General features: G+C 39.3%; 1 protein-coding gene across 1 annotated transcript in view; it reads right to left on the bottom strand.

The window, feature by feature from the left end:
* Positions 1-643: 643 nt before the first annotated feature.
* The window catches only part of ofcc1 (orofacial cleft 1 candidate 1), a 319,195-nt gene continuing 307,013 nt past the window's right edge, over positions 644-12,825 (bottom strand). Inside the window, exons 22-23 of the mRNA XM_059646341.1 lie at positions 12,603-12,736; positions 644-2,358 (exon numbers count right to left, since the gene is read on the bottom strand). Of these exons, the coding sequence (XP_059502324.1) occupies positions 2,355-2,358; positions 12,603-12,736 (138 nt within the window). The 3' untranslated portion in view covers positions 644-2,354. The remainder of the gene's footprint in view (positions 2,359-12,602; positions 12,737-12,825) is intronic.

Below are 12,825 nucleotides of genomic sequence, written 5' to 3'. Positions count from 1 at the left end.
GGCAGAAGTGTGGGATCTACCTTGGAATGACATTGACTGTGCCCACCCTGGATATTGTTCTCGCCATTTACCATTCTAGAGAATGGTAAGTGATGCAGTGAAGATGTAAGTGAAAAATTTATGTTTAAGGAAAACGTCTAGGCTATGATACTAAAAGAATTAAATTTCTCTATTTAGCAAACTTAGCAGATTATGAAAATCATTTAAATTTGTCAGAAAAGCTGTAAAAGACTTCTTTTTAAAAAGTTACGCATTAAGGAGATCATTAAAACCGAAGTATAATTCAACTAACAAGAGTGTGAAAATCAAAGGCAGATGAATGCATTGAAAATTGGAAATTGCACAAATCATCCATATTGTTGAAATGGGCAGAAAGACAGCAAAAGATAAAAACTTAGTATTTCTTCATTTTATTGTATTTCAACAATCTGTAACCGATTACTTTTTTCAGCACAAATAGAGAATCATTCTGAAACATTTAGATGATTTAACTTCAATTAACAGAAATTAAAGAACATTTCTGAAAAGGAAATAAGTTAGAAGTTAAATAAATCTTCATTACAAAAATAAAGTTTCTTAATGATAAAGCTTTATTAGCAATTCAATTTCATTGCCCAACTAGTAAAGAAAATAATTGCTACATTTTAAGATGTTGCCAAGGAAGAATGAATATAATTGAAGTGGTTGCACAATTTAAAACAGTGAACAACAAAATCAGCTATAACTACAAGCATTTATTTTTAAATCCTGCAACAGCTTTCAAGTAAATCATTTAAACGGTATAAACAACAGCAGTTTAGTACAATGACAATGGAGAAAGGTATTACACCTCAAAGCTGATTTAAAATCCCAAATACTTCATACAGAGAATTAAGCTAGACAACATGAAGGAGACAATTCATGTGTTACAGAATTGCTTTAGGATTACAAGTCAGCATGTTTATTTCACATGTAGGTTGGTGGCATATTTTAAAATGACAGAATGTAAAAGAAAAGACAAATACCTATGACAATAAAGTAAAGGCATTTAACAATCACTTTAGCTGAATTACTAATTGTGTACTGGAGAAAGTAAGGTTTAACAGAACAATTTACTTTCTAACAGAACATGTTGATGACATTATCAATGATCTTTACACTATCAGAATTTTTGATTATAGTGCTTTACAACCAGAATGAATTTAAGAAAAAAATTGCTGTTGGAACTCTGATCTATCTCTTTCAGATACGTTATTTTCAAAACAGAATCTTACATTGGAAAGAGCTATGTGGATAGCGGTAGAAGCTGAAATGCAAAAACAACATGTGAAAAATTTGGGAACAGAAAGCCAATCAAGCACAAGAAGTTCATCAGTCTTTGCCAACTTTCCAAGATACAAAACACCAAAACATTACATGATAGAAAAATACTAAAAAACTTTAAATCATTTTATGCTATGTGTTATTGCTCCAGATGTGGAGTTAAAAATACACAAACAGAAACAATATCTAGCTTTATCATACCAATGCAACATCTATAAGGAAATGAGACATTTTCAGAGAATGTGTATAAGTCAAAAATCTGTTGAACAAGGGAACTAATAATGCTTATTTGCATACAGAGGTTCACATCTAACAGTTATTGCCTTTGGACAAGAACTGAAATATCAAGAGATATGTATAGTTGAATATGTGAACACGCATTATATGACAGCATGCCATCTTTAGGAGAGAAGAACCAAACTTTCTTACAAGTTATAAACGATTTATCTGAATCAAATATGACACAGACTATACAGGTTAACAGTCATCCAGCTCATTTCAAACTTGACACCAAAGGGAATGTTAATATTTTAATTGAGAAAATTGCTTGGTTGAAGAGGATGAATGAAAAACCTGCAGACAGAGAATTGGGTGGCACACGCACAACACCACTCCGGATCAAAGGCTTCCTGAGAATACTATTAAAATGCAGAAAATATGGAAAATGTCCATGTCTTTAAAAACCAACACTTCTTATTTCTGAGCAGAAATGTATGTATTTCTCTTAAAATTCTACAATACGTTGATGAACCTCAATTAGTTCAGAAGCCAAATACTACTGATCAATATGGTTCAACAAAAAGAAGACTTCTTAGGTCTCAAATAAAATAATTATTGTACCTGCTAGAAAAAAAATATCACTCAAGATTAATCACATTGATGCCTGACATCTCTACATGACTAAGAAACCTGATGATACGACTGATATCGATGGTGTTGGAGGAATTATTCAATTTTCTTCCAAATGTGGATGAGCCTTCAATCTCTGGTCATCTGAAATTCTTTACACCACAAGTACCAGAAGTGAGTAGTAGCTTCTTGTTGCAACCAAATCAACTGTCAACAATAACAAAACAGCACAGTTAGCTTTACGATCTCTGACTGAATCTGACAGACTGACAATTTTATCCGAAAGCAAGCTTGAGAGAATAGAAGGATCACATGCAAGTCTATCTTATGACAATGTCAAAAGAAGAATATTATTTGTTCAGAAATGTAGTTATCTTCTCTGACACAATAAGAGAAACTAATGTTCATGAGCAACATCGATACCTGAGAATGACCTCTGCAAAGGATATTCAAGAAATTCACAATCCACTAAAGGTCCAATAAAGCAATGATCTGTACCTGAATGTGTTGTCCTCAATGAGCAAGCTTTCAATGCAAACAAGTCTTCTGCCAATTTTAAATTCTGAGACTCGGAGGAGATGTGGTAATGATAAGCCTTTATTACATGGTTGAAAGAATTATGTAAATTGTTTAAAAATCAGGAACAAGCTTTATTTTCAGGAGTGGTGAGGAGACATTGTGTAAGGCAGTTAGTACCTGAGAGGATTAACTGACCTGAGAAGATCAGCTTTACTCATGTGGATTTAAAACATTGTCCTGAGGAACTAACCCATTATAGTTTGAGTTTGCAACATATTTGTCTCAACTAGCTAGCTCTAGAGTGTCTGAGCTACATGGAAATAGTTACTTTACTGTTATGGTATGGATCAGTTGGCTGGGAAGGCTATGTGCTCTATTTAACATACCTTATTGATAGAGAAACTTATTATTTTGCACTAATGTTTGCAATGCTTTCCTTCCACGTCATTCTGTATAGTATCAAAGACAGGAAGCCAAGCTGAGAGATAGAAAGAACTGTCGATGCTAGAGTCAGAGATAACACAGTATGGAGCTGGAGGAGCACGGCAGGTCAGGTAGCATCAGAGGAGCAGGAAAGCTGACATTTCTGAAAAAGGGTCCTGACTGCTCCTCTGATGCTGCCTGGCCTGCTGTATTCCTCCAGTTCCATACTGTGTTAAGCCAAGCTGAGAGCTGTCTAGGTTTTGTGTTAAATGTGTGCTCCTGTAGCTGCAACACAGTGGGTACTCCCACAAACAGAGATTCACAGAGGGTCATAATATTCTGGGCCAATAAAACAAAGGCACATTAGTGCAAACTCTCCATTTTCTGCCAGACAACCAATCTTCTATCCGTGCTAGTGTGTTCCCAGCTACACTAAGAGCTTCAATTTTTGGTAATAACCTTTGATGTGGAGCCTTACCAAATGCTACCCTGAAATCTTGCTATACATTTCAGAACTATTGATATTGTGTGCAATCCTGATGCTGTCGGCAGAGCTTCTTTCACTAGGAGAGGAAGCAATCTTACTTTCTGGCCTGGACATTTTGGAATAGTGTGTTCAGTGCAGCACCCATGAAGGGTGCTACCTTCTGGTTCTTGTGTGAAGTAGGGGGTGGGTGCTGGAAGTGACATTCACAGCCTGTTGTGGAGCTCCTGGCTGCAGCAAGTGAAGGGAGAGGTTGGTGCATTTTAAATATGGTACTAGAAACTCTAAACTAGAACTTCCAGCAAGGCATCTGCTTTTGATTCTCTAAGTCACTACAGAGAAGACAACACCAAGTTCCTTATCCTTCATCACCTAGCATTACTTGAATGCTGTCAACCTTTGTCTTGTCTCTAAATGATGTTATGTTAAACCATGTCTTAGAAGAAGTACACCACAGAAACAAAGGTGAAACTATATCACAAAAGCCTCTCAGTTTCCACCCTTTAGTCTTAATTATTATCAGAAAATAGTTTTATTCACTCTTTCCATTGGTTGAAGATCAGGAATGTGTCTGTGACATGAGTCCTGTAGGCTTTTTCCCAAGCAGTGTACATAGTTCTCTCTTCATTGAAATGCTGCATGATGAGGATCTGAGCCTCACAGTCACTAATTGCTTATAACAGCATACTGACCACAATGATCATCTCACAGAGAGGCCCAGTGTGCTGGTGTATCTAGAAAATCTCCACTACCATATTCACCATGTTTCTGCTTGCAGCCTACTCGAAGCTTTTGGGAAATAGTAGAAACTTTCTGAATCACTATATTTCAGCTGCTGCCACATACAATATTTCTGGTATTGTTAGGCTAATACAAAATTCATAAAGGGCTGAATTTTAGAAGCCAGTTTTATTGGTTTTCTTTGTATGGTTAATAGCCGTGAGGCCTAATAAGATTTCTCAATATATCTTTCCAAAGTTGCCTCATTAACTACAGGAACAAAAACAGAAGTTGCTGGAAAAGCTCAGCAGGTCTGACAGCATCTGTGAAGAAAAAATTCAGAGTTAATGTTCCTGTGACCCTTCCTCAGAACTCTTCCTCAGAACCCCAATGGCCTTATTGGAGTGGTTCCACCTCTGATCATTTGAACGTGGTAGCACTGTGCCCTGCTCAGGCCTGTACAGAAATGGTAACCCCTTCTCCTGGCCCGACTTTCCACACCACCTCACCCCCAATAGCCCCATACACCCACTGGGTACAAGACTTGCTTCATTTGCCATCTTTGGTCGGATGTCCCACTTCCTGGGAAGTTAGATGAACATGGAAACTGAACATTAACCTGTTGACTCCGGAAACCACCAAGGAACACAAAAGGATCAGAAAGGTTAGAAAACTAAGAAACCCTCTTTGCGACTTCAGTGCACTAATGGGAGACAGTTGAAACAACCATCAAGTACTTTTCTTCCTCAAAGAAATAACAAGCCTTGCTCTTTGCCTTGGGCGCCTCCAGGATAATCTTCCAGAACAGGGCCCAGTCTGTGGTGCAGGATAAGACGTGTTCACATTTCTTCTTCCAGAGGTTGCACAGAGAGAGCTCTATGATTAGCAGACTGAAGGAAGAATAGAGCTCAGGAATATACCACAGGCTGACATTTCAGGGGATCAGCAAAACCTTTTGTGCCAGAATATATGACATGAGGCCCACAGTCAACATGGCCTCACAGTCAGTCCTGCCCTTTATTTGGGGGAGGAGGAGTGTTCTTAAATGACAATACATGTGAGAGTGTGGACAAGCAGCTAACTCTGGGTGTGCTAACTAAGGCCTGGAATCTTTGCGGGACTAGATTGACCAGGACCTGCTGGGGGTAAATGAGAGCACGCTTCATGCTGGCAGAACATCTGAATGCATGAAGGCAGGCTTCATCATCCACATCTATAAGTAGAGGGGCAAGAGGGGGGAAATTAGGAATTAGCTGAATGTGAACTACAAGGTTTAGTCCAAAGTCATTGCCAGCTGGGCCTGGTCTGTTTTGAGCTTGGTGATTCACCCTGACCAGATCTGCATTATAGTGGGCAGCAAGATTTTATACAGCCTCGTACCATTCAAGGATATGATCACCTGTACATGGGATGGAGGGTTGGGCGCAGGAGCACGACAAGGCCTTCAGCTGAATGTCACACACATACGGAAGGCTTCAAATGGGCTTTGGGGAGCAAACCCCTCCCCCACCCCCCAATTGGATCCAACTGCTTGACACAAGCATGTACTGCAGTTTCAAATCAGTGGGTGGGAATCCAACAGCTTCCCAATCAAAACCTAGAGTCAGGCAGGGCTGCCCTCTCTGTTGGAGTTAAGAGCCTGGACATCAATTGTGTGTGTTGTTGTATGTGACACAGGTCTGGCTGTTGCCAGAGTCTGTGTCACAGCAGTTACTTGGGCCACCTTCCACTTCATCTGGAGGACAAACATAGATCATGACTACAGGGACACTATGTACTAGACTGTAGACAGAACATGGTGGGATGGTGGTCACAGAGAACACACGCAACATCACCCTCATTTTGATGTTCACCTTTGTGTGTGCCACGCAAATACTAAGCATCACAACATGCTGAGCCTCTACCTCCAGCAACACTCTGCAGTGTTGTGAAGAATGGGTCTGGACACGTTGTTGTCGAGCACTCTAAGTAGTTGGGCTGAATCTTATCATCTGTCCCTTTTATAAAGGTTTGTACAAAAAATACCTTTGATCACAAATCCTTTAGGCAGTGATCAGCACATCATGTTCTCAAGACCCTGTGAGGAAAGAAGATGGTTGATCCAATACCCGACGCAGACTGTCAAAGTTATTCAGGAGAACTTTCTAACAAGCACCAAGACATAGCTTGGCTGCTGGTGAAAAAAGGCACTCCCTGTAAGATTTCTAATGTTTGCTCGACTCTCTCTGCCATCATATGGTGCCCTTACAATGGCTACTATGGTGAGAGACCGTCACACATCTCATTCTGGAATGCGTCCTTGCTTAGACAGTCTGGAGAGATGCAGTGGTTTTTGTCAAGGTTTGTCCCAAACTGTTGTGTGATGCTGGGCTCTGTGCTCTCTGGGCTGCTCCCTAAGATGAATACCAAGCCATATCTGGTGAGCCATCAATGGGATGAAAGACTCTCTTTGGTCTGCCCGAAACGTATCTGTTTTCTAGTGCAAACAATTGTCCTCAATTAAGTGGTACAGACGGGCACCTTCCAAAGTCCAGGATTATGCACTGAGTGATGTATTAAAGCTTGGGGCAGCCACCGTCAAGGCACCCTGGGGAAATGGCTGCTCCTAAGGCCTTTCAGCCATAATGTACCGAGGGCTTTATAAAACGCCTCCAGCTCCATGCTTGTAATGGAGTGCATATAGTTAATATCATATTTTGTTAAGGTCACAAATTTGTAATTGGATTGAGGCACCTCATGAGTGTAAAGCACTCAACTGAGAAAAGTGGCATTTTGTTGGATCTACTGTTACACTGAATTGAAACGGTCTCTAATGTATTTACCCACATTTTACGAATAAAGTATAGTTTTGTGAAAAAAAAACTTCCCCAATTCTGGTGCAACTGTCTCTCCATTAGCTCCTTTTCCATCAGGTTGGGTAGGGGAATTACAACACTCTTAATTTCTAATTATAAAACCTGATTCGTTCAAAGCTTGATAGATCAGTTTATTCCAGATCAGCCAAGCATCTTCAAATTCATATCAGCAATGTATAGATTAGTCTAATGACCTGTTCAGTACAGTATACCAAACAAGATAACACCAGGGCCTAGGGGATGCTGCTGTAATTATCCTGCAAGAACATGTTTGAAAACATGTTCTGCTGCTGAAGTGCAGGTTTAGAGGCTTCAGGTTTCATCATTTGGATAATGAAAGACAAACGGGTGAGATAAATTTTTCATACTTCACGCTCCAAGTAAACTATAATTCATGGTATGCAGAACTGCCATTTGCACTTAATCATGAAATATTTAATTTAAAATAATTTTACTCCCTTGTGCAAAATTCACATGCTTCAAGGAAAGAAAAAAAAAGTCTTCTTTGAGCATTCAGTTAAATGGAAATAAAAGCATTTTTGGGAGCTGGTTAGCTCACTTGGCCAGATGGCTAATTTGTTTTTCAGAATAATGCCAACAGCAGAAGGTTTGGTCCCCATTCTGGTTCAGATAGACCTAGGGTCTGCTTTTTAGTAGAATTACCCATGAGCTATAGTTCAGCACCCCTCCAATAGTCAAGTGTAGAAGATCAAAAATATTTTCAAACAAAATGTCACAATGGGTAAAGGAAAAATGCAATGAATTCTATGTTGTATCACAGAATTCGATTTTATGTGTTAAGCAATGATAGGGCAAAATTACAATAGGGCAAAATAGATCTCTCACTTAAAAAAGTTATAGAGTGCAGTGATTGACTGCTATACAGGCAAAAAGACTAGAATGAAAGAATTATCTTCCAGCATATCAGAACCTGTTTGTAATCAAAATGGATAAAGCAGATAAAGTGATGCAGGATGTAGTTGGTAATTTGGTAGACGACAGCTAATTTCACAGCACAACTTCTTCCTGTGGAGAATCTACATATTTGCATAACACAACCAATCCAAGGATTGGGTTGGGGTGTGGATCTGGGTGGGATGCTTTTTAGAGGGTCGGTGTGGACTCGATGAGTCGAATGGCCTGCTTCTACGCTGTAGGGATTCTATGTTTCTATCATTCTATGAAACTTTTAACAGAATGGTGCCAATGGGAGAGGAAGGGCAATCCGCATAATGGGAATTGCAGAATTTCAGTCCCGTTTTCCTATACCTGGAACAGAAATTGATGAAAATGGAAAAGAATAAATCTTAAGCAGACCAGATAAAAATAAGTGAAGCAATGATATTTAGGTGATATTGCAGAGATGTAGAATGCAATGAGGGATAACACAACATGACACAGATTTTAAATAAGCAGTGAAATTCTCTCTCACATGTGCATAGACACAGGCAGGTATATGCAATAATAGCCTACGTTACCATGGAATGAATGGTCCACCAAGGTTTTATTGCATGATTTCAATGGATTGAAAGCCAAGTAAGTTTAGAATGTTGAAAATGACTTTCATACAACTCCAGAGAAACACAACGCCAGAAAAGCTAGTATGATTTTACTACATTCTATTGACAATGCTTGGTTATCAGGATGATCTGGAAAAAAACACAATGTAAATTTCTAGTTATCAACTTTAGTGACACCCAGAATGGTTACCATCAAGTTGTGAAAAATAATAAAGAAGGAACTGAAAGACATTTGAGGAAGGGTCACTTGACCCGAACTGTTAATTCTAATTTCTCTTCACAGATGCTGGCAGAGCTGCTGAGCTTTTCCAGCAATTTCGGTTATTGGTTATAATAAAGGAGGCGACTGGTTGGAACTGTAACTCTGAAATCAATGAGTTCTGTCCTTGAAATAATTTTTCAAATCTTAATCTGGCTTTTAGCATTCAGTTAAATCAATTATACAATCATGTAAGTTGGCACCAAGTTGGCAACTTTATCAACAGACCTTGGGACAGCTGATCTGCTAACTGGATGTTCAGGTAGGGTGGTACTCTTCTGAGACCCATCTAGAGTGTATCTGTAATAATAATTTATTCCGCCTCTAGCTGTTATACAAAAGTACCCATTCTTTCACTCACTTTTGCAATATAATAAAATTGTTAATAACGGCACATTTTACATTCCTTACCAACAGCAATAACAAATCAGGAGGAGTTATTAAATTAACACACACACAATCTCAAACATGTCAAAAGATAGTGCGTATGTAATATACGGATAACCAAATGTCATTCACTTCAGTCTATGCACTTCTATGAATTAGGTTTGGAAATTAGGTGACATTGCTGTTGCTTGCTTTTGGATCAGAAATTGGCTAGCTGTAATAAGTCAGAGGGCAGTGATTGATGGGAAATGTTCATCCTGGAGTTCAGTTACTAGTGGTATACTGCAAGGATCTGTTTTGGGGCCACTGTTGTTTGTCATTTTTATAAATGACCTAGATAAGGGCGTAGAAGGATGGCTTAGTAAATTTGCGAATGACATTAAAGTCGATGGAGTTGTGCAGAAGGATGTTGCAGGTTACAGAGGGACATAGATAAACTGCAGAGTTGGGCTGAGAGATGGAACATGGAGTTTAATGTGGAAAAATGTGAAGTGATTCACTTTGGAAGGAGTAACAGGAATACAGAGCACTGGGCTAATGGTAAGGTTCTTGGTAGTGTGGACGAGCAGAGAGATCTCAGTTTCCATGTGCATAGATCCCTGAAAGTGGCCACCCAGGTTGATATGGTTGTTAAGAAGGGGTACGGGGTGTTAGGTTTTATTGGTAGAGGGGTTGAGTTTACGAGCCATGAGGTCATGTTGCAGCTGTACAAAACTCGAGAGAAGCCGCATTTGGAGTATTGCACACAGTTCTGGTCGCTGCAACAGGAAGGATGTGGAAGCATTGGAAAGGGTGCAGAGGAGATTTACCAGGATGTTGCCCGGTATGGAGGGATGGTCTTATGAGGAAAGGCTGAGGGACTTGAGGCCATTTTCTTAAGAGACAAGAAGGTTAAAAGGTGACTTAATAGAGGCATATAAGATGACCAGAGGATTAGATAGGGTGGACAGTGAGAGCCTTTTACCTCGGACGGTGATGGCTAGCATGAGGGGACATAGCTTTAAATTGAGGGGTGATAGATATAGGACAGATGTCAGAGGTAGGTTCTTTACTCAGACAGTAGTAAGGGTGTGGAATGCCCTGTCTGCAACAGTAATAGACTCGCCAATTTTAAGGGCATTCAAATGGTCATTGGAAAAACATATGGATGAGAGTGGAAGATAACAAAGTGTGAAGCTGGATGAACACAGCAAGCCAAGCAGCATCTCAGGAGCACAAAAGCTGATGTTTCGGGCCTAGACCCTTCATCAGAGCTCTTGGCCTGCTGTGTTCATCCAGCTTCACACTTTGTTATCTTGGATTCTCCAGCATCTGCAGTTCCCATTATCACTGGATGCGAGTGGAATAGTGTAGGTTAGACGGGCTTCAGATTGGTTTCACAGGTCAGCACAACATCGAGGGCCGAAGGGCCTGTACTGCACTGTAATGTTCTATGTTCTACGTTGTGTAAAATCATGGGCGTCATTGATTTGTGTTTGCTTCTGTGTGTGGCAACCACGTAGTGCATCAAATGCAAATACCAAAACAGGCTGGTCAGAAACTGTCTGATATTCTGCCTTGGGCCCATATTAATACATATGGGAGCGGGCAGCTATCCTGTGTCATGGGATTGAAGCTACCTTTTGCATTGGGCATCATGCTGCCCTTGGTTAAGTTCTAGAATATGAGAATGAAGAGAAAGCATGGCACAGTTGTAGGCCACCTGTGTCTATCAGCATTGTTGTGTAGCAGAAAGAGCACTCTCATAACCCCAGTTTTACACTGGATGCACTGCTTTGGTACCAGCTACACTCTAAGCTGCAGCCACATCAGCAAAGCCTGAATGAAGTAGGCTCAATGTCTCCTTAGAGATATCAAATTTCCAACAGAGGAATGATAACAGGTATCATTAGCACATGCAAGGGATCTATCATCCATTTTTAGCAAGTCTTTCCTGACACTTGAGTAATGGCATTGTCTAATATTCGGCCAGATGTTTGCACACATCCTTGGGATACATAGCATTGATCCCCAATATTATTTTCAGTTGCATCCATTTTACCCAATAAAATGAGGTTGTTTCCATTTACACATTTATTTTGACTATTAAAAAACTGCTGAGAGTTGCATTATAAACATAATTTACAGCAAAATTTGAAAGTCATTCGCAATGTTCCAGGCACTAATATATGAGTGAGACAAGCAGTAGTAATTTCTAGCTGACCTTTTTAACAAATGCAGCCTTTTTAGACATTTTCAAAACATTAAGAGAAAGTGCAAAAGAAGTGCACTTCCAGATCAAAATATTCCAGTCACTAAATTGTTAAAATGTGTATCAGAATGCACAAGAACTTAAGTGAATTTGTCTTTTCAACTGTACTTAATGCACATACATTTGCTATTTACTTTGATAAACCATATCTGAACTCTCAACAAGTCCCAAGTGTCACTGCCATGTTCATTGGTTTATATGACTCCAAGCAAAGCAACTTCTAACTTTTAAAATTCATATCTTTGGAGATGTTTAGATCAGGAATTCCAGAATTTGGATTCCAGCTGAAAGTGCAGCGATAAATGTTGCGGCCATTAAGATTATCTTCCAAACTGTTCACGGCCTCACGTTTCCACAACACTGCAAAGTCTTTCAACTTTGCAAGATCTCTGTACTGCTCCTCAAATTTTACTCCCTTGTGCATCATTTATTTTCATTGCTCCAACATTTATGGCCATACCTTACAACTTAAATGTCTCCGCTTCTCCACTTTTCCTTAAAGAAAATCCTTAAAACTTATTTCCTTCAGCAAATTCACCTGCCCTAATATCTCCTATACAGTTTGGAATTAAGTTATGTTTGTTAAGGCAACAATAAGGTGCTCAAGGCATTTAATGTGTTAAAAATACAACAAAATACAAGTTATTATTGATTATTTCAGTGTCACTCTTATGCAACTTGGTATAATTGGTAGTAAACCAAACTCAACAGCTAATGAATTCAGGCTATTATCAGAAATTCAGCCAGTAACATCTAACACCAATTCACATCCAACTGTACTATTTGACTGAGAAATTTTCCTTGAATGCTATCAAAACCTTTGTTGTTGATTCTACAATTACACCATTGTCTTGATTTATTGACTGCATTCAGTAAGGCTGCTAAGTAGCACAAAGGTGGACAAGTGTAAACATAATGAGAAATGTGATTTTACGGTTGTTTTTCATTTTCTTTCAGCCTGTATGGTGTTTGATAGTTGCTCTAATGAGGCAATTGAGATGTTCTGTTCAATGCAGACATGAAAGATACTCACAATTTTCTCTGTCTTTCTCGGAGTTCAGATGAAGCAGAGGATTTCAACACATTGTCCACATTGTTCACCTGCCTCTGCATCAACATGTTTACCTCACTGCGTGCAGGATTTGTGCTACTAATAGCATCAAACACCTAAGGTAGATACAGAAGAGGAAAAAAGAATTTTAATTTGCATTCTCTAAAATGTTCCAAGTAAAGAATCCATATTTCAATGCCCTCAC

This window comes from Stegostoma tigrinum, chromosome 5, assembly GCF_030684315.1.
Source record: "Stegostoma tigrinum isolate sSteTig4 chromosome 5, sSteTig4.hap1, whole genome shotgun sequence".
Lineage (NCBI taxonomy): Eukaryota > Metazoa > Chordata > Chondrichthyes > Orectolobiformes > Stegostomatidae > Stegostoma > Stegostoma tigrinum.
Note: the sequence above shows the minus strand (reverse complement) of the source record. Positions and strands in the feature narration are given on the sequence as shown.